General features: G+C 44.6%; 1 protein-coding gene across 7 annotated transcripts in view; it reads right to left on the reverse strand.

Annotated features, from left to right (window-relative positions):
* The window catches only part of Tln2 (talin 2), a 400,739-nt gene that overhangs the window by 37,636 nt on the left and 336,618 nt on the right, over window positions 1-26,485 (reverse strand). For 6 of the 7 annotated variants that reach the window (XM_058573295.1, XM_046426521.1, XM_058573291.1 and 3 more), the window contains 8 exons: window positions 22,987-23,133; window positions 18,150-18,251; window positions 15,656-15,775; window positions 10,025-10,171; window positions 6,663-6,829; window positions 5,634-5,817; window positions 1,178-1,303; window positions 853-969 (listed from right to left, as the gene is read on the reverse strand). In XM_058573295.1, coding sequence (XP_058429278.1) covers window positions 853-969; window positions 1,178-1,303; window positions 5,634-5,817; window positions 6,663-6,829; window positions 10,025-10,171; window positions 15,656-15,775; window positions 18,150-18,251; window positions 22,987-23,133 — 1,110 coding nt within the window. The remainder of the gene's footprint in view (window positions 1-852; window positions 970-1,177; window positions 1,304-5,633; window positions 5,818-6,662; window positions 6,830-10,024; window positions 10,172-15,655; window positions 15,776-18,149; window positions 18,252-22,986; window positions 23,134-26,485) is intronic. The other variant, XM_058573296.1, reaches the window with a different exon arrangement.

The following is a 26,485-nucleotide window of genomic DNA, read 5'->3' on the forward strand; positions in this document are numbered from 1 at the left end:
GGATCCATTAAAGATAGGACAAAAGAATCCAAGTTCCTGTTACCAAAACCTAGAATTGTTCATGTCTAAAGCACTGTCATGTCTCAGGTCACCTTCTAAAGATGACCCTAAAGGTAAAGAACAACCAGAAGCAGAGGCAGGTTTCCCATCTTTCCCTTCCCCCAAAGAAAAGTTGCATCTGAGATCAGTTTTTATATTAAAAAGAAATATCAGGGGAAAACCATTCATTTCCAGCATATTTCCATTTGTAGGGTTAGGGAGAGATGATGTATAAGTGTTATGGGGTTACAGGAAACACATAACATCCCTATTGCAAAAACTCTAGTTGTCCTCAATCTATAGGGCTAGAACAAGGCAAAAAGAAAAGGGCTGATGTCTTTAAATTTGGACATCTCAAAAAGAAGGAAGCTGGATGTGAAGGGGAAGAGTCTCATCCACAGGCTAGGCTTTCTTCCTAATGGTGACCCTCTGGCTCCAGTTCCACCCATGTGCAACAGTGTGAGCTATCACCAGTGGCCATGTAAATCAAAAGAGGCTGCAATTGAACCCTTGATGTAAACTTTCCCCTTGGCTGGGAACCTTCTGTAATGCTTTGATTTCATGCTGTAATTTTAGTGGAATTAAAACTGAATTATCCTAATACATACCAATTAGTTCCTTAATTATAACACCAGTAGATCCTGGCCAAACTCAATGACACACGGGGTGATTAGTTACAAACTCTACCAGAAGGTAGGTGAGTGGCCTCCCCATTCCAGGGGCTCTTGGTAAAATCTCTTTGGAAGAATCTCAGAGAAGCTGGGGTCAAGTGTTGGACACTGGTGCCCAGGGAGGCAACAGCTGGCTTCTTACCGTGAGCTCCTGCTTTATGTACTCGATGGTGGCCTCAAGTGCCCTCGTGCCCCGGGTGGCCTCATCCTCTACTGCCTTCACAGTCTTGAGGAGGGAGGTGACATTAGTCACCATCACCTGCATTCCAGGAAGAGAGTAAGCAAATAGTACACGGAGGTCCCCTCCCTTCTCCTTATAGTTCTAGACTGGATGCCACAAGCAAAGACACCTCTGTTTCCTTCAGTGAGAAAGGAGCTCAGATGTGGGTTCTCCCAACATCCTCTTATGGGATTCCCTCATCCCGCATAGCCCTGGAAGCTGACTCCTGTTTGTATCCCCCTCTAACCTTGGCAGCTCCCTTGAGCTGATACATGGAAGGATCATCGGCTGGCTTGCTGGCAGCTCCCTTGGTAGCACCAATGAGATCAGAAAGGGCCTTGGCTACATCTTTGATAGCATTGATCAATACCACCTGAAAGAGATCATGGAGCCCGGGTGAGCAGATGCTCAAGAGCCACCTGCTGACTTCACCAACAACTTTCTCGAGGAAGGGTGCTAGGGACAAGGAAAAGGCAGGTGTCTGCAGCAATGGCTCTGAAGCCTGTATCACAGCAATAACACTGGGGAAGGCACCCTTGGAGAGGCTGAAGTAGGAATCTTAAGAAGCCCACCCCACTCTGGGAGGCTGACGCTGAGCCTAGAAGGAGAACTCAGATCTAAGCAGCCTGCTTCAACTTCCTCACTGGCAACTCGCAGACAAGCTGCTCCTGACAAGATGAAGGGAACTAAGCAGATGCCTGAGAGGCAATGGCAGTTGACCCCAGACTGTGCCTAGAACACAGAACAAAACCCCAGCCTTGCACCTGGGCTGCAAGGCCCTCGTGGCAGCCTTGCCTGCCTCTCCATCATTGGTTCCTAGGATCTCTGTTCCACTCAACATGCTACCGACATGTGGGTCTTTCTTCCCCATTGGGAATCTCAACTTGCTCATATTTTGGACCTTCACTCTTGCTCTCCTCTCTACTGGGAACCAGCTCTTTCTATCATCTGGGCCTCAACTTAAATGTCATGTCTTTAGAGACCTTTCCTGACAACCCTAGCTACAGGCCCACTGCCAAACAGCAGCTCACCTTGTTATATTGTACAGTACTTATGAGTACATTGCATTGTTTTATTATTTATTCACTTGTACATGGTTTGTCTTCCCCTGAGGCTTGAGTGTAAGCTCCAGGGGGTCTGAATAGGTCCTGGTATCAACAGGCACTAAGTAAGTCTGGGGGAATGGATGAAGGCACAGGTGTGTGCCCATATGGCCCTGGATGGAACACATTACCTGTGTCTACTTCTCTAATATAAGAGAGGCCACAGCCACCTTGGACCTGGAATCAGAAGTGTCAGCAACATGATTATGGGTGTTATGTTGAAGCCTTCTTGGTCCAGGAGCTCTATTAACAGCTCCCACTTCTGTAGTAGTAATAACAACTGCCTGGTGTCAGTGGCAGTGTTCCAGGCACTGAGACAAGCACTCTGCACACATTGTCTCATTTAATTCTCACTTCCACCCTTTCACATGGGAACTGCAATCCTAACGTCCATACCCCAGAGCCCAGGAGTTGCAGACTTAGAGTTTGGACTCTGGTCAATATAATTCTAAGGGCCATGGTCTTAACCTCCACAGTAACTAAGCTCTCTAGCCAGCTCCTTGTGACAAGCAGAATCAGCAGCACTGTCCCATCTATCTCCCCCAGATGCTGTGAAGATAAACTGGGATAACAGATGTGAAAATGAACCAGAGACCCTAGAGCCCCAGACAGCTGCAGCACAGCAATATTGTGATTTTTCCAGCCCTCTGTTGTCACCTGCCCACCTCTGTGATGCCTTCTCACCCACAGGGCAGAGGGAACCTCAGTCAACCTTCTGAATCTACAGGTGGGTCAGTTTGGGATGCAGCTTGTGAGGAAGGTGTGATGTATGTGGACCTCACGTTGATTCCTGGCACCAAGGCCAGAGAGGAGGGACAGTGAGAGGAACAGAGGCACCGCTAGCCAGTGTCTGCTGCCTATATCCTCCACTCAGGACACACAGTCTCATTTCCACTCTTTGACAACTGACCAAAAGGAGGATATTTTTCTTGAGTTTTTTTTTTTCCCCCAAGAAAGATCTCACTGCAAGTTGGTGTTTCAGGATACCTAGACCATTTGAAAATAATGACCCTACAACAGCAGCAAAAAAAATCTAATGGTCTGATTAAAAAATAGGAAAAAGACATGAATAGATATTGCTCCAAAAAACTACAAATGGTCAATACATACGTGAGAAAAAGCTCAAGGTCACTAATTTTCAGGGACATGCAAATCAAAACCACAGTGGGACATCACTTCATACTTATAAGGAGGGCCAATCCAAAAAAAAAGACAAGTATTGGTAAGGATAGAGAGAAGTTGGAACTCTTTTAGATCTGTGAGTAGGAATGTAGAATGGTGCAGCTGTTAAGGAAGAGTGCAGAGGTTCCTGAAAAAAATTAAAAATAGAAATATCATGTGATCCTGTAATCTTTCTTCTGAGTATTTATTCAAAGTAATTGAGATCAGGATCTCAGTGAGATATCGGCATTGCCATGTTCAGAGCAGCATTATTCACAATAGCCACGATGCAGAAGTGTCTATTGGTAGATGAATGGATTAAAAAAAGTAGAAGCACATGATGAAATATCACTTAATTTTAAAAAAGGAAATTCTGCAATATATAATAATAACATGGATGAACCCTGAGGACATTATACTAAGTGATTAAGTCAGTCACAGAAGGACAAAAAAATATGCATGATCCCTCTTGTATGCCATATCTACAAAAGTCAAATGCACAGAGGCAGAGCAGAATGGTGGTTGTCAGAGATGGGGGAGGGAGAGGGGAGTAAATAGCCAATGAGCATAAAGTTTCAGTTAAGTGAGACAAATTGGCTTTAGGGATCTGTTGTGCCTACAGTTAACACTACCGCACTGCACAGGTAAGATCTGTCTCAGTCCATCTCATATTAAGTGCTCTTACCACAACAAAATACGGTTGAATGAAAAAAAAAAAAAGGCAAATGCTGATGGTCACAGAAGCTGGGTGGTGGACACACAGGGGCTCATTTTATCATCTCTCTACTTTTGTATCTAGTAAAAATTATTACATAATTTTTTTCCCAAGGTGGGAGGGGATGATTCCACAGCAATATTTCTCTGTGTTAAAAGATTTAAACCTTCCCAGCCAAGTCACTTCTCAAGTTATGTCAAGTGACGAAAGTGAACTTGTGCTGTGGATTCCAACTACAGGAACATGGTTTCCAGCTTTTCCTTCCTCCACAGGGTTAAAACCATCACCTCAGGCAGGGATTTCTGTGAATGCTTAGTATTCTAAAAGGTAGTGTGAACTCTGATGTTAGCAGGAAGAAATGCTGCAGGAGGGATACATGGGGACACTGGAAGATGTCCTCATGGGGCTTAGCTGCCCTGGAGGATGTCAGGAAACAAAGGTGCAGACTCTGTGGGAACAAAGCTGGTGGCCCCTGTTAACTAGAACAGTCACTCTCATCCACCAGGCCCCTTTCTTTAACAGCTAGTTTTGTCAAATACGCTAGTTTACTGAGCACAGTTTAGGCATTGAAAACTGAAGAGTTACCATTAGGTGGTGTCAGGAATAGCGAGAACAGAGGGGTTTAAGTTTTATGTTCTGGCAATAGGCAATATCTATTTATCGATCACCAGGCTTGCCTGCTGGCTCAACAATAGTTGAACCTATATTTGCTGAGTATCTACTCTATGCCAGGAGCTGCATCAGGTGTGCAGGTTTCAGAGATGAATAAACTACAGCAATTGTCCTCCAGGAGCCTATGGTCTGGGAGGAGGCACCAAGGAAAGGGTAGGTCATTTCCATGAACTCATTACATTTCAAACAGAGGTTACAGGAGCACAGAGTCCTTTCCTACCCTTCCAGCTTCTCTTTCTCCAAAACAGAGCCAAACTTCCCCAGTGGGGGACTAGGCTTGCGGACATCATTTCTTTCCCCTTCCCTGACTGCTGCTGTCTCACCACCCCATACAAATAGCAAGAGTCACCAATGCCCTCCATGGTATAGGACTAGTGGCTCAGTGGCAGACATTAACCTGCCTTAACTCAGCATCTCTGACGGGCTGAAAATGCCTCCGCTCAACATCCCATGCTTTCCTCTTGCCAACTGCTGCTGCTCCTCAGGCACCTTAGGCGTTTTCTTCTGAAGACGGTCCTTCCACCCTCCATGCTTCTCCTCTCCTATAGATGTTGCTATCTTTACAGCAACAATCCCTGCACCCATGCTCCTGTACCTGAGCAGGCTTGTGTCCATTCATTAGTTCTACCAGTGGTCTCTCTGGCACTTCTGATTCAACACTTCCCAGACTGAACTCACCTTCTTGTCCCTGCTCAGGGTGACTCTCCAGGGAGCTCTCCCTCCATATGTAAAGTCACTGTCCATAAAATGCTCCTGAAGTGTGGAGACATGCTTGCTCCTCCCTCATGTCCCAATGCCCACTGGTTCACCAGGCCCGGTGAACTCTTCCTCCTGGATTCCTCTTAAATACATGGCTCATCTCCATCCTCCAGCCACATCCATGCTCTATGCATCTTGCTTAGACAACTGCTTCCTAACAGGTCCCCAGGCCAGACACATTCACATGCATATTATCTACTTCGAAAGTTGCCAGTGGCCCGAGCCGTCCTCTGAGGCTTGGTGCACATCTTTTGTGGGAATACAAGGAAGACATCGGCAGGCCCTGTCCATACCTGGGTCTCAGGGTCGTCAGAGCCCAGGCTGGCGGCCCCCAGCTTGACGACCTCAGCCAGCTGGGTGATGGTGGCTGCTGAGGACTGAGCTGCCTGGGCCAGCTTGTCTGGAGTGGACGCCGCCCCTGACACAAGCAGTTTTGTGTCTTCCACCAAGGCCTTGGCCGTCTTCAGAATGTTCTCCCTGAGAAACCAGGCAGGACCAAGGAGGGAGGGAGAAACAAAGGGAAAAACTTGCTTTTTTTTGTGGTTGGGAGGGGAAATCCTTCACAGGGGGCTTTGGTGAAAGGGCTCTGGGAAAGAGTCACATGTTCCCCCACCCTTATCAAGGGGTACACAGCTTCCACGTAAGCAAAGTTGGGGAGATGAGAGGAAAGCCAACCCTCGTGCACAAGGTGGAGGGTAGTAATGGTCCAGGGAAAGACTCAGGCCCACAGGCCTGTGGTTAAGTGAACATCCCACATTTTTTGTGACTCTCAAGATCCCTTAAGACACCCACAGTGAGCTGTGAGGAAGCATGGGTGGTGGCATCTTGTCTGGGAATCAGAGCCTGAGGGGCTAGGCTCAGGGAAGGACAGAGTACAGGGAATCTGTTCTGCCCACCCCCAGCCCAGACCTTGGATTAGAGAGAGACAAGGAATAGATGACGAGGATTTGGGGCTCTCCAGCTGTAAACACAGAGCCCTCAGCAACGGCCATCTCAGCAGTGTTCTTAAACTCCCCAAGGCACAGCTCCTACTAAACGTGCCTGCCCCTGCCAATCCTGCCAGGTCAGTGGACGGTCACAGGAGCAGTTCTCTCTAGCCAGCAAAGTGAAAGATCAAAAAAATGTTCTCTGCTGGATCAGGCTGGATCTAGGACTGTTGGCTGAGCTCAAACATCACTCTGTGTTTACAGTTGGCAAAAGGAGCTTTTTTTGATTTCATGATTCATTTAACCCATTGAGGACCTTGTTGAACTCAGAAGAGATATACAGATTTCTGGCTCCCAGGTAGTGTGGCAAAAGTTGATGAGTTTTGGGGCATGTACCTGTGGTCTGCAAAGGTCTCACTATTCTCTGCGTTCAGCGTCCCTGCTGTTGCAAACATGATAGTGGTGTCCAGGTCAGCGATGATCCCAGACACAGCAGTGGCAGCTGTGATGCATGCTTGTGTCCCCTTGTTCCCAGCCTGGAGAGCTGAGAGCACCAAGGACACCTGTAGGTAAACAGGAATGTGAAAATGGAGAAAATGTGACCCCAAAGTGTGCCGAACCTGAAAACGCTGAATTTTTTGTCCTGGAAGTTGATGTAGCTTAGGGGTCAGTGGCACAGGTTTGACATCAACAGCCTGGGTCTGAATACCAACTTTTCTATTTATAGGCTACATGGCCTTGGCCAAGCTGTTTCATCTTTTTGGGCCTTAGTTTCCTCATCTGTAGAATGGGTCCATTACTTTTTATCTACCAAAGAAAGGTATTGGAAGAATAGAGGAAAACTGATGTATGTAAAGTACCTAGCAAGGCATTTGCATATCCTAAATGCTCAGTCTAGGGCAGATGCTAGTGTGCATTTAGTTCTCATTATGATTCTGAAACCACAGTGAAGGGGCAAGGATTAGGTGCCTCTGAACTGTGTCACTTCCATCTCTTTTAGTTAGGTGTTTGGAGCAGCCACTGCTAATATTCATCACTCCTTAACTTGGCTGCCTTATGATGGGAAATTCTCCAGAGCAGACCTTGCTCCAGATGGGATCTCATCCAGAACCTCTCCACCCCTAACACTCCTGCACATCATTAACCACCATCAAACAGTACACAGTGACCTCAGGGTCCAGCAAGTCAGGTAAGGGCTTCACCCCAGCATGTTCCATGTCAGAAATCCTGACTTCCAGCTCCTAACACTCAGCCCCTAGAGTAAACCCTCCCTATTTCAGAGATACTTTCTACCCAAACCTGACCATCCCTCATCCCTGCTTACAATTCCACCACATGTCAACTTCACTTTCTTCCCCTGACATCTTCCAGCCTCTTACTTCCCCAGAAACACCCACCTTTTCTCTCCAGATCTACACTCTGCCTACAAGGCTCCATTTTCTCCTCTCCAGTCACTGACCAACTCACCCAGCAAGATACAGCTCAAAGTCCCCTCTGAGATGCCTCCACCTATTCTCTTTTCTAGAGAGACAGCTCCACCTCCTGGGATTCCACAGTGCACTGCTCTTGCCCTCAGGATAGCACCTCGGGTTAGCAGCTGGAAGCTCTCAGAGGCCAGGAGCCCTGTGTTAATTTCAGTGCACTTACAACCACCATCCCGTTCTATGGCTGGCCCCCAAAAGGATGAAATGTTTTGCAAATGTATTTCTTGAAACGTGCTGAGCAGGGCAGGGGAATGTCAGTGTGGTAAGAGGCACTGAGTTTGGGACAGTCTTTTCCCTGTGCTGCTCAGATCTTGGCAGAGGTTGTGGACTCAGCCCAGCAGGAGGGGCAGGGGGACCATTTCCTGAGTGCCCACCATATCCCAGGACCAGTTCACAGGGTACTATTTCTCTGCTCCATTTGCCTGATTCTCCTTTAAATGCCTGTAGGTCCTACCAGGAAAAGAAGTCAGACTGGCACAGACCTGATATGGGAATGAGATAAATAGCTTCTGGAAAGAACTCTCAGAGAATGGGGGACAAAGGCCAAGATAAGTGATTGGCTGTTTTGGGTGTGTGAGAGAGACTTTCTCAGCCAGGGTGAAAAAAGAAAGTCCAGAAACAGTGCCTTACTCACTGCAAAGGGTGCACAAGTTGGCAGGTGTTTACTGGCCCTCTCCTGGTCCCTAGGGAGGTCATGGAGGAAGACCAATCAAGGGGCTCATGGTTGGGGGCTCATTATATACAACACTGAGACATGTAAGACTGACACAAGAAACACCAGGCAGATTAGAAGGGCAGGGACACGTAGCACAAAACAGCAATAAGCCTGGTTGCTAAAAACTGGCCGCCTCCCTGCCTTTGTCCTTCCCCAGGTGTCCTGAATCAGGGGCATCTGCTGTGAGGAGCAGCAAGGCCAAGGCCAAGGCCAAGGCCAACTTGGGAAGACTGTGTTGCCTGGCCATGACAGGCATCTTGGTATCCTGCCCCTGGCCCTGCTGCTTCCCCTGCAAGCCCTTCTGGGGGAACTTGGCAAGCATGACCTCCACAACAGGGAAGGGCTTTGAAGGGAGAGCAAATAACTTCCCTGAGCTGAGAGATTTATTTCCTCATCCTGTGGAGCCCAGAGAGCCTGGACAGTCCTGCGGGCTTCAGGAGACAGCCAGACTGAGGCTCCGTCTCGGCCAAGGGCCACGGACAGAGCAGTGTCTGTGATCGACTTCCCCATGAGGGTTCCCAGCCAGCCCTGAAGTCTTGTTGCCAAGTTTCTCAACAGTACAGAGCTCTATGTACTTCAAACCGAAGTGCACAGAGAGGAAAATGCCACTGAAGCACAGATGCTTTGGTCTGTGCTTCACACAACCTGCTGAAGAGCTGTTCTGAGTGAGAACTGGCTGGGCTGTAAGCAAAGCGAAAGGTTCCCCTCCAGGAGGAGAATAAAGAGCCTGGATACGGAGGGACTGTTACAGTGGGGCCTTGTGAACTGGGGATAGCATCCTCGGAGAAGAGTTCTGGAGGAAAGTTCCCAGAGAACAGCAGTGAGCATTGACTAGACGTTTATGTCTGGCACAGTGCCAGGTGCTTTTACACACATCACTATGCTTAATCTTTAAAATTCTGAGTCAGGTATTGCAAATTTGTATCCTCACTTTATAGATGAGCAAATCAAGGCTTGGAGAGGTGAAGTAATTTAGCTAAGATTTCACAGCCCTGCTCCCTACCCTAGAGATTCTCTCTACAAATAGCTGCCATTAGAGTCTGAAGACCCCAGGGGAAGTTCCTTAATGCTCCTCCCCAAAGGCGCTATACAACTGCCTCAAATCACTCAGCCTCCCTGGCTTCACTGACCCTAAATCAAGAGGTTGCCCAGGAAGGGAAATTTCAGTCTTTTTGACTCAGCCCTTAGCACCTGGGAGCCTCCTTAAGAAGGAAGGCCAGGGGTTACAGGGTGGGGCTCCAGCACGGGCCTCCCCCTGGCTAGCTTTTGGCTCTGATGTTACTGATACGGTCTGTCTGCAGGAGAGCCCTTAGAGAAGATTGAGCACCGGGGCCTGATCCTCATGGGATAGCCCCTGTAGCACTCTTCATTTCTCAGGTCCTGTGGATCACCCTCTGGTGCAGCCTTCCCCGTGGAGGACCCGGGTGAGAAGAGAAGACAGCTGTGAAGGCTGGATTAACTTTAGCTCGGTTTCTTGCTTTTGTCCCCCATTACAGTGGGTCACTGAGAGCCAGTGGCAACTACGGTGGCTATATCTGACCCGGAGGGCTGCTCCTTACCTTCTCTGTGACAGCACGGGCACACTCGATCAGTTCCCTTTTGGTGTAGCTGTCTGTGGGGCACACCTGGAGGGCCCCTGCCTTCTGCACCAGGAAGATACAGCCGTGGCCCAGGTCTTGTACACGCGTGCGAATCTGGAATCCGATCTGCAGAGGCAAGCCCGGGATAGGGAAGGAGTGTGATGGGACCCTGCCATTAAGGCCTTCCCTACGTGGAAAATTTCTCCTGCGTCCTATGGGAAACTGGCTAGGAAAATTCCACTCCTATTAGGAGTCTGTGTCTGGTGAAGTATGGAATTTGGTTGATTTAGCTTCCCTTTTTAGAGACTGTAAAATGCCCACAGTCTCCATCAAACAAGCATGTGGCTCATTGTGCTAGCATAATGCCCCTGAAGTTTGCTACCTTTTCTGGTGTGCGGCTCATTTGGGACTCAGGCCACCCAATAAGAATGTTAATTAGATGAACTCTGTGGCACAATTGTTATTCATTCAACAAGCATTTATTGAGCCCCTGCTGTGTGTCAAGGCCTCTTCCAAGCAGGTGATGCCTTTTCATTTCATTTATACTTCCCAACAGCCCTAGAGGGTAATTAGAAGTTCAAAATATAGCTTTAGTATTAAGCATATTTTAAAGTGTTCAGATTCTTACAAAATTGTATGTTTACCAACCAGAACACCCCCTTCCTCAGCTGTACCACATGGTGAGAGGGACCCTACAGAGCCAAGGCTTCCTGGCCATCAGACCAGGTTTGAGGTTTCCTTGAACAAGGCACACTCATAGAGCTAAAGGCTCAGCAGGCACGCATTCATTTAAGACTCTGAATTGTGTGATTATTAAAGGCAATTTGCCTGGGAGAAGAGAAAGGAGTGTCACTATGGTTAAGCTGCCAGCTGTTTCCTTTAAGGTATAATAAACTTCACTTCCCCAAAGTACACATTCCTTGGATTCTTTTTCATGTCAGTTTTCATTTGGTCTGATCAACACAGCTGCCATGAATAACCTGCCTTCCAGTGCAGGTAAGAAACTAAAAGAAAGTTTAAGTGTGAATCAGTGTTATTTTAAAAAATGTACAGTAGCTAGAGGTTATAGCTTATTCTTGTATCAACTATTTAGAACAGTTACCAAAATATTTCAGATTTGGTGAATGCTGCCTGGAAGACTTTGGCTATCTGGATGCCGTCTCCTGCTATCATCTCTTATCATCTCTTTAGAGTTTATGGAAGAGTAACTTTGGAGAGTAGGGATACTACAGATGTTCTCTTACATTACAAAAATACAGCTTTTAGAAAAACATATTCTGCCCCTAACTCCTTAATGCCCAAAGGGCTTTCAAGTCTCCTTAACAGAAAATTCTTTCAATTAAAAAAGGCGAGTTTCTGCTCTTTGGGTATCTTGTGAATATTATGCTGGGTGCTGCAGAAGCTTCACCATTAGGCAGGTCTGTCCTGCTGACCATTTCTGTGTAATATACAACATGAGCAGCATTCCTAGATTCTAAAAAAAATGGCAGTTCTGAAAATAGGTCTGGACTGGTGCAGTAATAAGGCTGTCACCAAGGAGGGACAATTCAGCCCACAAGGCAGTAAGTGATGCCATTCAAACTTATGTGTTTACTAGACACATTCCTGGCTTTAAAAACAAGTTCAAGGTGAAGCCAGGTGATGCCCCATTAACATTACAAACTCAGTCTAGCTTTTGAAGCCTTCCAGATCCATAGTTTAACACCAAGTATTCAAGAATCAGAGCTAATCTAAAAGCAAGAGCTCTTAAATTAAGGATGACCATAGATCTCTAAATGATAAAGGGCAGCTGATAAAGTCAGGTGAAGAGGAAGTGGTAGAAGAAATACTGACAGAACTTCAAAACAAAAAGAGACCTTATCAGTTTCAGTTATTTAAAGTGGCTCCGATTGAAATGTGGTTTTGTTGTCTTGAGCTAAAAATTTTACTAAGCTCTCTGGATCTCAGTTTGCTTACCTGTAAAAGGGGAGAACAAATGATTCTTGTTTCACATACTGTGATTAGAAGAGTAAATGGGACAGCACCCATCACAATGCCTACCATGTGGTCAGACTTATTATTTTTTTTTTTTCAGGGGTGTGACAGCAGGGCACTCAAATGAAAGAAGAAAACAGAATCAATAGTCCACTGGCAATTTTTTTTTTTTTTTTGTACTGAGGATTGAATGCAGGGCCACACCCCCAACCCTATTTTGTATTTTATTTAGAGATGGGGTCTGAGGTGATTAGTGCCTCACTTTTGCTGAGGCTGGCTTTGAACTTGCTATTCTCCTGCCTCAGCCTCCAGAGCCACTAGGATTATAGGCATTTGCCACTGTGCCCAGCTTTATTGGCAATTTCTCTGTGAACATTTTGTACCGCCAGAGGAACATTCTAGAAAGAATGAGTTTTTGAGACTGTATTCAAGCAGATAAGGGATTTAAAAATGGTCAGCTTCTCAAAACAATGCTGAACTTCTTGCAAATACAACCCAATGTTTTAAGAACCACAGGGTGATTCCACACACCACTAGTGTTTATTATAAAGGAATGTTGCTCAAAGACATTCAACTTGGGGTTTTAAATTGGCAACTTTAGTAAACCATTACTTGAGCCTCATGAAAAAAACCTCAATTCCCTTCTTGCCCAAATAAAAGTTCAATGGAGGAAAAACCATCTCCCTGTTTTGTGCCTGGAGGGAAATTAAAAGCCTGGCCTTTATGAAGTTTTGGATCCAATTACACTGTGGGGGGTGATCTAGGAGAACTGATCATCTTTCCTTACTGCCTAAAACCAAACAAAATATTGGGCTTGTCACAGACCTTAAAAGCAATTGCATCCGAAACCAGGTCCACTATCTTGCCTGGGAGAGCTTGTGGATGTTGGTAAGTTCTGATTCTTCAGAACTTATATGACAAACTGAGATAGAAAAATATGGAAGGAAAAAAATAGAAAGTTCACAACAGACTTAGGAATCACTATCCAACCTCTAAAAAGCATGTCTGGAGTGGAAAGTTTTAGAGAATTCTAGAGAGGACACCATCTCACCGAGGGGAGAGGGCTGTGGTTCTTGTAGGCAAATGCTCCTGCTAGCTTTGAAGACATCCAGTATTACAAGGGGTTACAGTGGATTTTCCTTAGAGACAAAGCTTTAGTCACTAAATCTTTCCCCCAGGATTTACACTTAGGAGTCGTGGCTCATAGAATTTCAATACTTTCTTTTTTTCTTTTCATTATTTTTTAGAAAAATAATAATAACCCAAAATTGCAAAGCTGCCAGAGGATTTTTAGCTTTTCTGAAGAAGTTTTTACAGTGAAGTTAACAAAGGTTTGAATTTTCCATGGAAAAATAAGCAGATAAAGATCCTGCTTGATGTTTCAGGGCACAGCTCTGATTTTTCCTGTAATTGTCCCATCCTGGAAAAGACCAAAACGCTGACTTGGCACAGCCGCTACAGGCTGTCGTGAAGGGGGCCGTTTTTGACTTGCTGGGGATATAAATATTTTCACATGCTGTGATGTGGGGTCCTCTTGGGTATACAAATAATTCTACGATCTTGGAATAAAAAAATACATTGCTTCAGGGATCTCCTAACCTTCTTGGTTTTCTCCCCACATATCTGTCTGGCAAATGCAAACAAAGAATTTTCCTTTGCAAGCCACGGGTAATTTTATATTTTCCCTGTCTCTTCTCACTCCAGGTCACATTGTTTTTGTGTCTGGACTGTAAAATATAACTTGAGATGTAAGAGTGAAATGGGAAAAGCTTAATGAAAATGTTGCTACAGCCCATGGCCAATAACCAAAGAAACCTGTTGTGCTTTCTGCAATCCATTTTCTTTCCTGGCTGCTTTGACTTTATTTTATAGTTTGCTTCAGTGGTTTGCCTTGCAATAAGAAAATTCTGCTTGTTTCACACATGAGGTGGGCAGCTCATAAGAACTCCGATGGGGGAAGGGCCCTGCAGATAACCCAGGCAGGATAGCATTTCAACCATCCAAGGCAGATGGAGGTGGATTCCACTCATAAAGGTTTCTGTAGATAGGGATCCAGACCTCCCTTACAATTACAGTCTGTTTTTAATTCCTCCCTCAAAGCCATTTACTTCTTCCCTTTGTTCAACCAAAGTCTTCTTTACTCTAACGTAAGTTCCCTTATAGTTGTTTATGAAATTCAAAATTACACATTAATCAAGTGAAATTATATGTCTAGATAAATTACAGACTGGAATTATAGTCTAGTCTTACTAAAGCAGGGAGTCTATTTTAAAGAAAGAAAGATGGGCCTGTGTAAAAGAATCAAGAGAGTCCTGGAGTCTCTGATAGTGTTCCTTTCTTGATTGAACTTAACACACTCATCACAAACAATTATTCATGCTGCAACCTAAATAATCATTTTGAAATCAGAAAACACAGGCACTGTTAAAACTTAAGAAATCCCATGCTAGATATATATGTATGCAAGTACATATATGTGATGCTTCTGTTCACATGCATGGTTATGCCACTTGTTAGAAAGCAATGTGTTCTGGGTCTTTGCTTCTGTAGAACCTCTGGGAATCTTTGTTAGAACATGCTCGGATCTGACTCCCAGAAGAAAAAGCAGCACTGAGGAACTTTGGGACAGTGACTATTACTGCAAGGAGAGAAAAAAACCAGCTACAACCTTCTGCTTTGACGTCCTGCTAATTCACAATAGGAGTTGAGCTCAATAAACAGCTTGCTGAATTTCATGGAACAGTTACCTTTATCTCTCCAGTGTTACTGCAACTCATCCCATCATTCTGTATTCCAGATTGAGCTTTCTTTCTCTAAAGAGCCACAGAGTTCCCTGGGCCCTTCTGGGTATTCACACTGACACCCCCTGGAGCCCCAGTCAGGACCTCTGGAGACCACCCAAGGAGTGGTCTTCCCAGTAGACCCCTTCGTTTCTTAGAACTACCAGAGATTGCAACTCTTAGAAAGTGGCTTTAGGGGCCTAATGTTGTCATTTGAAGGCCTTTCTGGGTGCAGCTTGCTGAAGTCAAGTCTATGCTGGCCTCCACAGAAAGCTAGTTAAGGGAGGCATGTGGGTACTAAAGAGGCCACCGGAGGTATGATGGCAGGATCTGGGCCAATTCTTAGACACTAAGGACACTAAGATTATTAAGGTAAGGCTTGTGACACAAAAGCAGGCATTTCTCAATTGAGGGGCAGCAAAATCCCATGCTTCTAACACTTCTGGGAGCCTTTGTAAAATACAAACTTGACTTGGGGGGATGCATAGAATGGGAACAGGAAATGATAAGATGGCACCCCCAGGCTCAAGCATGGTAAGATGATGGGCTGATGGGGAAGAGGCCTGGAAGAACATTGTAGGCAGAGTTATTTTTTTCCTGAAAGCCTACTCCCCAAATGGTCCCAGCTCTTGGCCAGTCAGGCTCTGAAAGAGCATGAGCCTGGAACACAACCTTGGGCTTCCAGGTATGAATGAGTGTGTGTGGTGGGGAGAAGTTGGCTGCACGTAGTGGAAACAGAATCTGGTTCTGGCTACTGGGCTCAGGTCTTTTGGAGTGGAGCCAGGCTATAGAGAATCCCTTAGGGGTGGGCACCACTGTGTTTGCTTCTTAAAATAGGGGCCTTAAGGTGGCAGACCTCCTCTGGTTCGGCCGTGGCTGCTGCCATCTGGCCCTGGAGAGCCAGGTGCCCATAGTCACTGGTCATTTGTGAAGCCAATCCTCCCAACTCCTCCGGGTTAGTAACCGACTTAGTCATCTGGAAAAAGAAAACAAGCAAGACACAAATACACACAGAGAAAAGCATGAAAACCACGTGTTAATACCATTGGAAGCCAAAGGATTTCATTCACTTTTAAGCTCCCGATGGGGTGAAGGCTAGTACTGGCATTCAGGGCTGAATGCTGGAAAGGGCAGCTCAAGCACAGCCCATGCCACATTGCACACAAAAGGCCAGAACCCATGCAGACCCTGCAGGGCCCCTCTTAGGCCAGCAGATTCTGGTTGGGCCAGATGGGCACATGCTTAGTGTGGAGGCCGTGCATCGTGGAGCTGGGCCCTGAGGGACCACTCTCTGGGAGGTGCCCTGTGAGGCCAAAGAGGAATTCCCCCACGAAACTACCAGGAGGCACAACCCATGTGCACTGCACACTCCTGGCCTGGGTGTCTACGGACAGCTGGTTTGGACTCTGGGTCTTAGAAGCAGGATCCACCCAGGTAAGAAAGGGCATGGGGCATGAGGACAGGGCTGTTAAAGTTGTGAATGAGAAGTGGTAGAGAAGCCAATGTTTTGGAGGAAGAAACTCAGAGAATAGCTTTGAAATAAATTTGTGCCAAAGCATGACAAGGGTTCAGCCACAATGTTCTTATTGGCAAGACATATTTTTCTGCTTCATAGAACAGTGTGTCTTAGCTAAGCTCACCTAACACGCTAGTTTCTAGCTTTCCTTCTTCCTCTGGACAAAAATGCCAATTCTCACAAGAACAGCTTTAATGTATTACTCAGACGTGTCCTTGTCCCTCTTAAGGGGCTTCCTTCCTGCCTCATCCCCTTCCTTGCTCTGGATAACTCTCTCTTTATAACTTTTGAAGGCCTTAATGTGAAAGGGTTTTAAAGTCTTTTTGAACAACTTCATATCCATTGAGGTGGGATAGGAATGTCTGTCTCTTCTAAGGTTTTTTTTATAAGGAAATGTAACAAGCTTCAGGCCCAAGTATGGGTTCCAAGGAGCACGTGTTGAACCTCAAGAGGGTGAGATGGCACCACGAACTGCTCCATCTGTGCCCAGCCACACAGAGATTCTGAGGGTGAGTCCTCAAGGTGAACTGGGCCTCTCCAATCAAGGCACAGGCCAGCTGTCTCAGGAGTGGCCATGCAGCTGGAAGCTGGGCTCCTTAGGGTCAAGGACAACAAGGTCAACACAGGTTAGCGCAGAGCCTGGCCCAGGAGACATTCCAGAAATGCTAAAGGGCCACTCAAAAATGTCTTCTCCTGCCACTGCACTGCATGGCAAAGCTGCAGGGCGGGACTTTTGTCCTCTGTGCTCCCTTTAGAGGACGGGCTTGCGTTCAGCTCCAGCTGGTCAGACACACGGAGATGAGTGTTATGTCTCCCTCCTGCCCCAGCCCCAATTCTTTTCAATAACAGTAGACCTGGCACAGTCAGTTTCCATTGGAATGAGTGGAGCAGCCAGAGAAGGCTTCGTGGTCCAAGCTCAACCTCTAGTGGACACACGATTACATGACAGAACCAGAGAAGCGCGTGGGCCACTGTGATGGGACAGTAACCACGTGGTGGATCATTCTGGTCCCTCTATCAAGGAAGGCCCCTGGATTTCTCAATTCAGGCTTTTGTGGCAAAAGCATCTGAGGCATCTCCGAAGAGTCTACCCTATAGCCTCTGAGTCTTTTAAAGTGAAGAGGCACTTTCCCCACATGATCCTATTCATTCTCTAAAGACCCCATTTGTCATTTTTTTATGTAACTTATTAACGTGTCAAGATAGCATTCATTGTTTCTTGAATGGCATTTATATCTACGGATCTACTAATAGAGTTCTTGTGTTGCATTTTAGCAAAAAACAACAAAAAATTATCTCCAAAAGTTACTTGCCTTCTGTTGTCAGGATTTTTTTTTTTTTTTTTTAATAATAACCACACTGTTCCATCCTGCCTAAAAAGATAGGCAATACTATATTGTCTAAGTGTTAAAATTTGACTCTGTAAGACAGTCTCATCTCTGTTCTATTTTATCCAAAAATATCTTTTCTCATACTGTGATTTAAATATATCAAAATATCTCAAGGCCTTTCAGAGGTGAATAGGACTTTTTTTCTTCTTGACTCCAATTTCCTTCTCATTTCCTTTATTCTCTCATATTTTCTCCTTCCTTTGTTCCCTGTCCTCATGCCCAAATCTCAGTCATCTTAATTCCTTCTTGTGGCTTTTTCATGAGGTGGGCTTCTCAGCAGGTTGGGTTTCTAGACCACAAGTGACCAGAGAGACTACAAAGAAAGGGTGGGTGCTAGAACCCAGGAGGAACTAGGAGCATGTCTCTCTCCCACACAGATCCTGAGTTTAAAGACTCAGAGGTGGTGGCAGACAGGGGCAACCAGCAGTGGGAAGGGCTCTTACCATTTCCTGAGCTGTCACAGCAATGGCTTTGGAGTATTTAACCACAGTTGTCTGGTAGTCGACGAATGTTCCCTTTGGTTCTGGAGGGGTGCCTTCATCCAGCTATAGAGAAGAGGAAAAGAATGCAGAAGTCATAAGAAACTCATTGAAGCATGGATTGCATTTATTAGAATTAGAAACTTAGAGAAGTGGAGAGGCCCTTAGATTCTTTGGCCCTGTTGGAGATGAATTCCCCAACTTGTGCAGTAAGGACTGCAGTAGGGCTGCACATAAGGCATTCAGGGGACACAGGTAAGAGTCCCCCAGATGAGTCTCAGAATGGGATACATTATGGAGAAGTGATGTTTCAGTTAAAGTCTAATCAGGTCAGGAGCGTCCACGAATGTAAAAGGTAGGGAAGGTAATCCAAGAAATGGGATAGCACTGCAGCATATAGAGGCGTGGTAGAACTGATGTTCAGGGAAGTGCAAAGAGGAGAAAGATGAGGTGGGAGAGGAGGCAGAAGATAGATCACTAAGGGCTTCCCTAGGATGCTGGAGTCCACATACACTGATGCCCTGGAGTTATTTATGATCTAAGTTGGAAATAGAAGGAACTGGAAGTTCTAGGAATAATCTGCTATTCATCTGACTCTAAGTGTGATACAAATTGAGAGAAGGGCAAGATCACTGTGTGGTGAAGAGTGGGAGCAGGTAGGACTGTGGCTGTGTCCCTCAAAGGGCTGAGGACTTATTGCTCAGAAACTTGTATCTGAGACCTGATTCAAGAGCTTATAAATGGTCCTCAAGCTGGTTAAGATCTCCAGGTCTCAGATGACCTTCGTTGGTAACTTCCAAGCAGGGCACAGTTGTAGAATCCATTGAAACTATATGTGGCCAAGAGCTGCATAAAAGAGGAGATGATGACCACGAGAATTAAGATGATAATGTTGATAATGTCAGTGAGACTATAATGAAGAAAAAGGCAACCCATCTTCACCACCGTCATCAGCATTACTGTCACCATTGGTTGCTGAATGATATTCCAGATGAAAAGACAAGGCAAAGATGCCAATATAGGATGTGTGAGCATAGCGGGCTTGGCATCACCTGTACAGAAGCAGGTTTTGAGACTGTTGGGAATGAGGCTGTTGTCTGGAGAAACTTGAAATCAAGAGGAAGATGGTGGGAACTGGGCAGGCGATGACATACTTGAGAAGATCTCCCTGGCACCTCTTTGCCAGATAGTTTGGACTCAGGGAAGAGATTGGGAGCCAAGAGGTCAATTAGGAGAATGTTAGATGGTATCCTCAATAAGAGCCACATGTCAAACAGTCACAAACTACATCGTGAGTGAAAGGAATATGTCCCTGGAGCCTGTGTGTGATGCGGCTGCACAGCCTGGGCGTCATTTTCACCAAACAACACAACATAAACTCTAGATTATTATTTTTAAGGGATACCAGGTATTGAACCCAGGTGTGATAATCCACTGAGTAACTTGCCTAGCCCTTTTAATTTTTTTTTTAAATTCAACAATTTTATGTAATTTTGTATTCTATAATTTTAGAACAGCATTTTTTAAATTATTAGTTGTTCAAAACATTACAAAGCTCTTGACATATCATATTTCATACATTTGATTCAAGTGGGTTATGAACTCCCATTTTTACCCCATATATATATTGCAGAATCACATCTGTTACACATCTACGTTTTTACATACTTCCATACTAGTATCTGTTGTATTCTGCTGCCTTTCCTATCCTCTACTACTCCCCCTCCCTTTTAAATATTTTATTTAGAGACAGGGTCTCACTGAGTTGCTGAGGCTGGCAATCCTCCTGCCTCAGCCTCCTGAGCTACTGAGATTACAGGTGTGCACCACCATAAACAGCTAGGGAAAAAAAATTTAAGGTATCTTTATTAGGCAGAGAGATGATTCTAAGTGTCTTATCACAGCATGGGGACCCTGCTAGTCAAATAAGGATTGAGTTGGCTCATCTGTTAAGTGTTAACCCACTGAGCATCTTCTAAGTGTCAGCAGGTGTTAGGATCCTTCATTTGAGATGTGGCCCAACTATAGCAAGCCAGGAACCTGTAGCCAGTGACTGCTGGCTACTGCGATGAACCTTTACCCAATCTGAAGGTAATGAGAAAGGTAAGAACAAAGTAGTGCTTCAGGATTTCTAATTTATTTAGTTGAAGACCTCCCCTTTATTCTGGGATTACAGACTTCACATTGCTTTTTTTTTTTCTTTTCTGGTATTAATATGACCTTTCTTTTATGAAACAGTAGTGATGCTAGTAGCAAAATTTTTGTTTTGCTTCTGCAACTTTCTTAGCACCAAAGCTGTAAGGAAAACAAAGAAAAGATACTGTATTGTGAAATTCCACAGAATCCCACAAATCTCACTGAATGAAGAAATCAAGGTTCAGAGGGCTGGAGTGATTTGTCCCAAGTCACAGAGAAAGCTTATTACTTCATGTTCACCTATCAGTTCCAGACTCTCTAGTGCTTAGACACATGGACAGGAAATCTCCAGAACTACTGTAGTGGAAGCTCTGAAGAATTGCAAGAATTGCATCCAAGTTCAAATAAACTTTGGGTACACTCATATTTTATTGCCTGTTACTGCCCTTGATAATTTAAGCAATGATTCAAAGAGCATATCACTGTTTTCACCAAATTAATGCACCTGGACACAAACACCAGCTGTCTAATATCCTGCTGCTTAGGGCCCAAGGGACTGAAACATCCCTTAAAGCTCTAGCAAAAGGCCGAGTAAAGGCAGGATGGGGAAGAGGTCTTGTGTGGTCTCTTGGATGTCAGGACAGATCAGGTAAGAGTTTAGGGGCAGTCCGGAAACCCCAGTGGCATATTGTTTAATTTTTAGGTACCAGGGATTGAACCCAGGGGTGCTTAAGCACTGAGCCACATCCCCAGTCTTTTTTTATTTTTTATTTTGAGACAGGGTCTTGCTAAATTACTGAGGCTGGTTTTGAACCTGTGATCCTCCTGTCTCAGCCTCCCAAACCACTGGGATTACAGGCCTGTGCCACTACACCCAGCCCCAGTGATTTGTTTTCAAGAACTGAGGGGGGAAAACCCTTCGCTCGTGGCCTCTGTGGTCTGTGTTGTCAGCAGTTTCCAGCTTTTCCAGCACAGTCACGTGTGTGCTGGGCTGAGGGAGCAGCTGTCACACCACTGACATCAGGTGTGCAAGAGCTGCTTTCCGTCTGCAGCCTGGGGCAGCACGTAAGGCTCACAGCTGCCTCAGGAAGACTTCAGATCTGACTCTCACGTTCCAGGGATTGCTAGGACATTTCCCTGTCATTGCACTGATTCTGAAAATTCCCTTTTCTCAAGAAGAAAAAGATTATCATTTGATTTTCTAATTTGTACCAAGAAACCTTGGACTTAGACACATTATTTTATATTCTTGGTATACACATAGCTTATTTTCAAAGCTCTAGTGTTCTGATGTCCTAAAAACCAAACACACACACTGAGACTTATCCAAAGGAGTTGAGAATTTTGCCATTTACTTGTTTGTGCCAAACTGTCCTTATTTGAAGCATGAGAAGCTCACAGATAAAAAATTAACCCATTAAGTCCCAAGTTTTCAACTCTGTGACTATTTCAATGAAATGGACCCAGGTGCAACAGAATAGGTTGAAAATCACATTCTAGAGTTTATTATGCAATTTGTTATCATGAATACCATTAGTCATACAATTTATAGTATTAATGAATATTATCTCTAATCATTCACCTATTACTTTTCTCAAAAGGACAGGATTCTAAAAACAAATGTTCATTTTGAAGTTACCATAAGTGGTATATTTGTTGCTCAATTTAAGTTTTTAGGTTTCATAAATGGGTCGATGGGACAAAATGGGTTAACAGATACTTTAACAAAGTGGAGCCCCAGGTCTCTAAAGGAAGACTTGGCTGTCCAGCCCAGACTTGTTACTCCAGCAGTGTGACAATGACTATATAATGTTTAGGGATAATTACTCTAATTACAGTTTGAGGGTATCCTTTCTTTATGGAGATATGAACAACCAATCTTCTCTAAATTAGCAATTAAAGACTGCTTATTATCCTGAAAAACCATATTAATGTATTCACATTCTGACGATGGACATGTCAAAACACAGAGGATGTCTATAATTCTTGGCTGTGCTATCACAGGATGGCAATTAGATGCTGATGAACAATTGTTCTTGGTGATGAATATCAAACTGACATGACGAGTGAAGGATTCCTTGGGGGAAAAGAGCAGGATATATGGAATTGAAACTGTCTCCAGTCATATTTCCTTACTGACCCATGTCAACTGACAGGTCACTAAATGAGAAAATGATGCTTATCTTCTTTATCTGTTGTCTATGAGAGTTCATGAAGGGGTTTTACACATATTATTTCATTGGTTGATGCATGTGACTAGATACCAGAACCATGAGGAAATTTTTAAAAGTACTAACAGAGATTCCAAGACTCTACCCCATCAAGATCCCAAACAAGCAAGTTAGGGGTGCAGCCCAAGAACCTGCATTCAGAAAATCTCCCTGTTATCCCACAGTAACCATTTTGAAGTTTGCTTTTCACAATGAACTTATGAAGGAGACAGAGGAGGTGAATAATTACTTCCATTTTGTAAATGAGGAAACCAATGATATGTTGACCACCTCCCATCCTCCTAGATAAAACTGGAAGGAAGAGGGGAAAAGCTGGCTTACAAAAGTAATAAACTAGAGCTCTCGAGAGAAGGTGGCTTGCTTGGGGACAGTGGGAACAGACCGAGGCAAAGATGGCTAAGGAGGGGCCATTCCACCCAGAAGCCCATGCCCACCTTGCTCACAGCCTCTGCAATGGCGTCCACCATGCCTCCCACCAGCCCCACTTCACTGGCAGCTTCGTTCAGTGTCACCATGATGTCGTCCACGGCTTCCTTCATCAGCTGGGAGGCTTCTGTGATGGCGTCATGGGTATGTTGAGCCTGAGAAGGGAATTGTGAAATGTTTCCTTCCACAGAAGGAAATGGTGCTTAGTTTCTTAAGAATCATTTCACTTCTCTTATGAATAACCTTAAGAAGACAAAACTATCCTCATGGTGGAACACAGCAATGCATCCTATATTCTCCTTTTCCTGGATTTTGGATGTTTGTTTGCAAACCAAATAAAAGTCAGAAAGACAAATAGGAAAAGCACTTTTTTTTTTTATAACCAAGAGGAAGAATAAAACTGCAAGGTCAAATAGTGTCTAATGACATGACTAGTTTTATTTGTTACTATGTTCATGGTTGTAGAAAGAGAATGCCACAGGCTCCTAAATATATGAGTTGACGTAGTTAATGAAAAAAGAAACTACTATAAAGGAAAAATGTACTCATAACATATGTTCTTCTATTCCACATTGCCCAATACACTCTAATTCCCTTTCTACAAATAAGTTAGGAGATTATGCAAATGTAGGTACATAAAAAAGGAATAAATATGTAGAAGGCCAAACAGTCTTTAGAACTATGTCACAATTTATATTGCCAGGAAAATTGGAGAAATAAATGAGCAATATTCTCCAAGGGCAGACCCTCTGTAGGCAAAGCCACACTGCCCTCGCGTTCCTCATATACCATACTGTGAGGATGTGTCCATGTCAAGCGCAGAGCAGGGGCTGGGTAGACAAATGAGCAGACAGAATATGGAACAGGGCAGTGCTGGGCTTCCTGGAAGACACTTCAAATGGCAGCAGGATGCAGGAGAAAGTTTCTAAGACTGGGGCAGGAAAACCTGGGATCTAGTTGTGGCTCCAATGCCAACTAGCTAAGTGAATAGACTTGCTTCCTCTTCAGTATAATAGGAAGAATTATAATATTGCTATGTAGCAAAATTCTGATGGACTCATAGTGGGCAGGGTAGTAGGGGGATGTGCTCCTCTGAAATGTGATCTAACACCAGGTAGTTAGTGTAAGGACTGTGCTGCACCCAGGTGCTGGGACTATCCAGGAAGGAGTGGGGGTCATCCTGACCCACCCTGGGGAGCTGACATTTACAAAAGATCCCAAACATTGCATTTTCACTTTGGTGGGTGAAAAGGTAACAAAGCCAGTGGGACTTGATAGAAAATAACTGCTATGAATTAAAAAAAAAATTTTAATATAAAAGAAGAATTGTAAGGAGGCTAGTGAGTCATACGAACTGGCCCTGTCTGAACTGAAAAGTCCTGGGAAGCAAGGAGAGTTCCTGAAGGATGACATCTGATGAGATGTAACACATGCTGCTTTCAGATGGTTATCCTTGAGGCAACTGTGTCAGGAGGCGTAGATTTCTGTCTTCAAGATGTAATAGAGTAAACTGGCAATTTCAGTTGATAGTTAATTTCATGGCATAGAGAGGGTATAACGTGAAATGTACAGATGGCTTGGTTTTGATGACAGAAACCTGAAAGGTGCTATCTCCTGTATGTCACACTCCACAGAAAACATCTCATACAAATATATTCTCATTTACAAGGAGATCAAATAAAATCTGTGTTTTTCTTTAAGTCTCAGTTCAGATGAACTCATTACTGATGATGCAAAATATATCAGAAATTTTACATATTCATATGAAAAGTAAATATGTGCTTTAGGGGAGAGACAAGCGCGGCTTGTCAAGGATCTTCCATCTCCTTTGGGCTCAGGAAGGTGTCAGGAGCAAATCTGGGGGGCAGCAGCAGTAAGTCATGAAGCTGTTATTTTGGGACTCCCTTCAAAATTTACAGAGCATTTGCCCCATACAAAGTGACAAAAATCCACAAAAATAATCCTTGGATGTGGCTATCCTAGAAATGAATTATTTTCCCATCTGCTTGGGAAGACGGGCTGTTAGATTTTCTAGAAGACCTATTACTCTTCACTCCTTATGTTTAAAAGTTTTACAGATTCTTAGAGGTCAATTCACAGTCCACCTCCTCTGTAAAGCTGTCTCCAGTTGTACCAGCCCCATTCAGCGCCTTTGTTCTGAACTCCAAAGGCAAGTCACAGCTTAGTTCAGAACCACACACTGTGTGCTGGCTGAGCACAGCAGCTTAGTATGCCCAAAGACACAGTAGGGTCTCAATTAAGGCATGTTTAAATGACCAGTGACCGTCCAGGAAGCAGAGTTAGTAGCCTAACAATGAGGTCGTTATTTTCGATTTTGGAGGGGTTCCTTGTTACTGCTCCTCACCAGCACAATACAGATTCCATTCTTTCTTGGACACATGCCTGAAGTCAACTTCCAAGGGAGCCTTGTTTCTTTCTAACAGCATTTCCACTACAAAGCGCAGGACAGCAGGCAAAGACATCACAGGAGGATGGAAAGTGGGAGAAGGCTACAGGGAGCAGATCTCAATTATAGTAAAGGGAGAAAAACAACTAATAATTAGAGCCATGCAACACAGAAGAGGGCTATGTTTTTTGCTGGAGTATTGCAACAGCTTCTATGGGTGCCCATGGAGGACACTGTGGAAGGCAGTGGATGGGGTGGGGACCCAGGAGGGAGCTCAATGGGGCAAAGAAGAAGCTATCAGCACATGCCTTCCTAATATGTGCAATTCATTAACCTCAGGCTCTGAGGCTGCCACTTCTTGTTTTAAACACCTCTCCGACCAGACATAGTATCTCATTCAGTTTCTACAGCTACCCTAGGGAGGGGTTCATAATTAGCCCTTGTTGTTCAGGCCAGGAAATACAGAAAGGAAATAACCTGCTAGAAAGAGGTGGAGCTGGGATTTGAATCCAGTTATGTCTGATCCCAGAAGTGTGCTATTTTCCACCAAATCAGAACTACTGAAAACTATTTAAAAACATTTTAGTCCTATTTTTTTTTCTGTCAACAAGAAAATTAACAGGTAATGCAAATAAAACCCAGTAAGTATCCACCTAAATTGGTTGTCTGTGCCTCTGACCTCTTAGGAAAGGGTCTAAAAAGCAAACCCAGTGGCCCAGGTGTCTTTTGGGACAAGCCTTCAATTTGTAGACCAAATGCACGCTGGGTACTGGTGAGGGGACAGAGTTCACCTGCCTGGCCTTTACTCATCATGTCTTACTTCACCACACCCAGTGCTTCTGGTCCCTCAGTGAAAACTATTCTGGTCACCAATTCCAAGCAGAGAATGCCATTATGAAACTTGTGATGCTGACTATGTATGCTCAAGAGGAGCTCAGAACTGGCTGTCCAAGCAGATATGCTAACATCTTAAAAACCCATCCAGAAGAGTCCTATTTTGATATTCTACTGGTCCTGAGACCCTCTTAGGTGGAGGGTGAAGAAATGTGGCAATAAGTAGCCTTGGATAAAAGACAACCAGAGCTGAGTCAGAAGGTTAG

The sequence above is a fragment of the Marmota monax genome, unplaced genomic scaffold, assembly GCF_021218885.2.
Source record: "Marmota monax isolate L192 unplaced genomic scaffold, Marmota_monax_Labrador192_F-V1.1 WCK01_AAM20220418_F8-fsc00078, whole genome shotgun sequence".
Lineage (NCBI taxonomy): Eukaryota > Metazoa > Chordata > Mammalia > Rodentia > Sciuridae > Marmota > Marmota monax.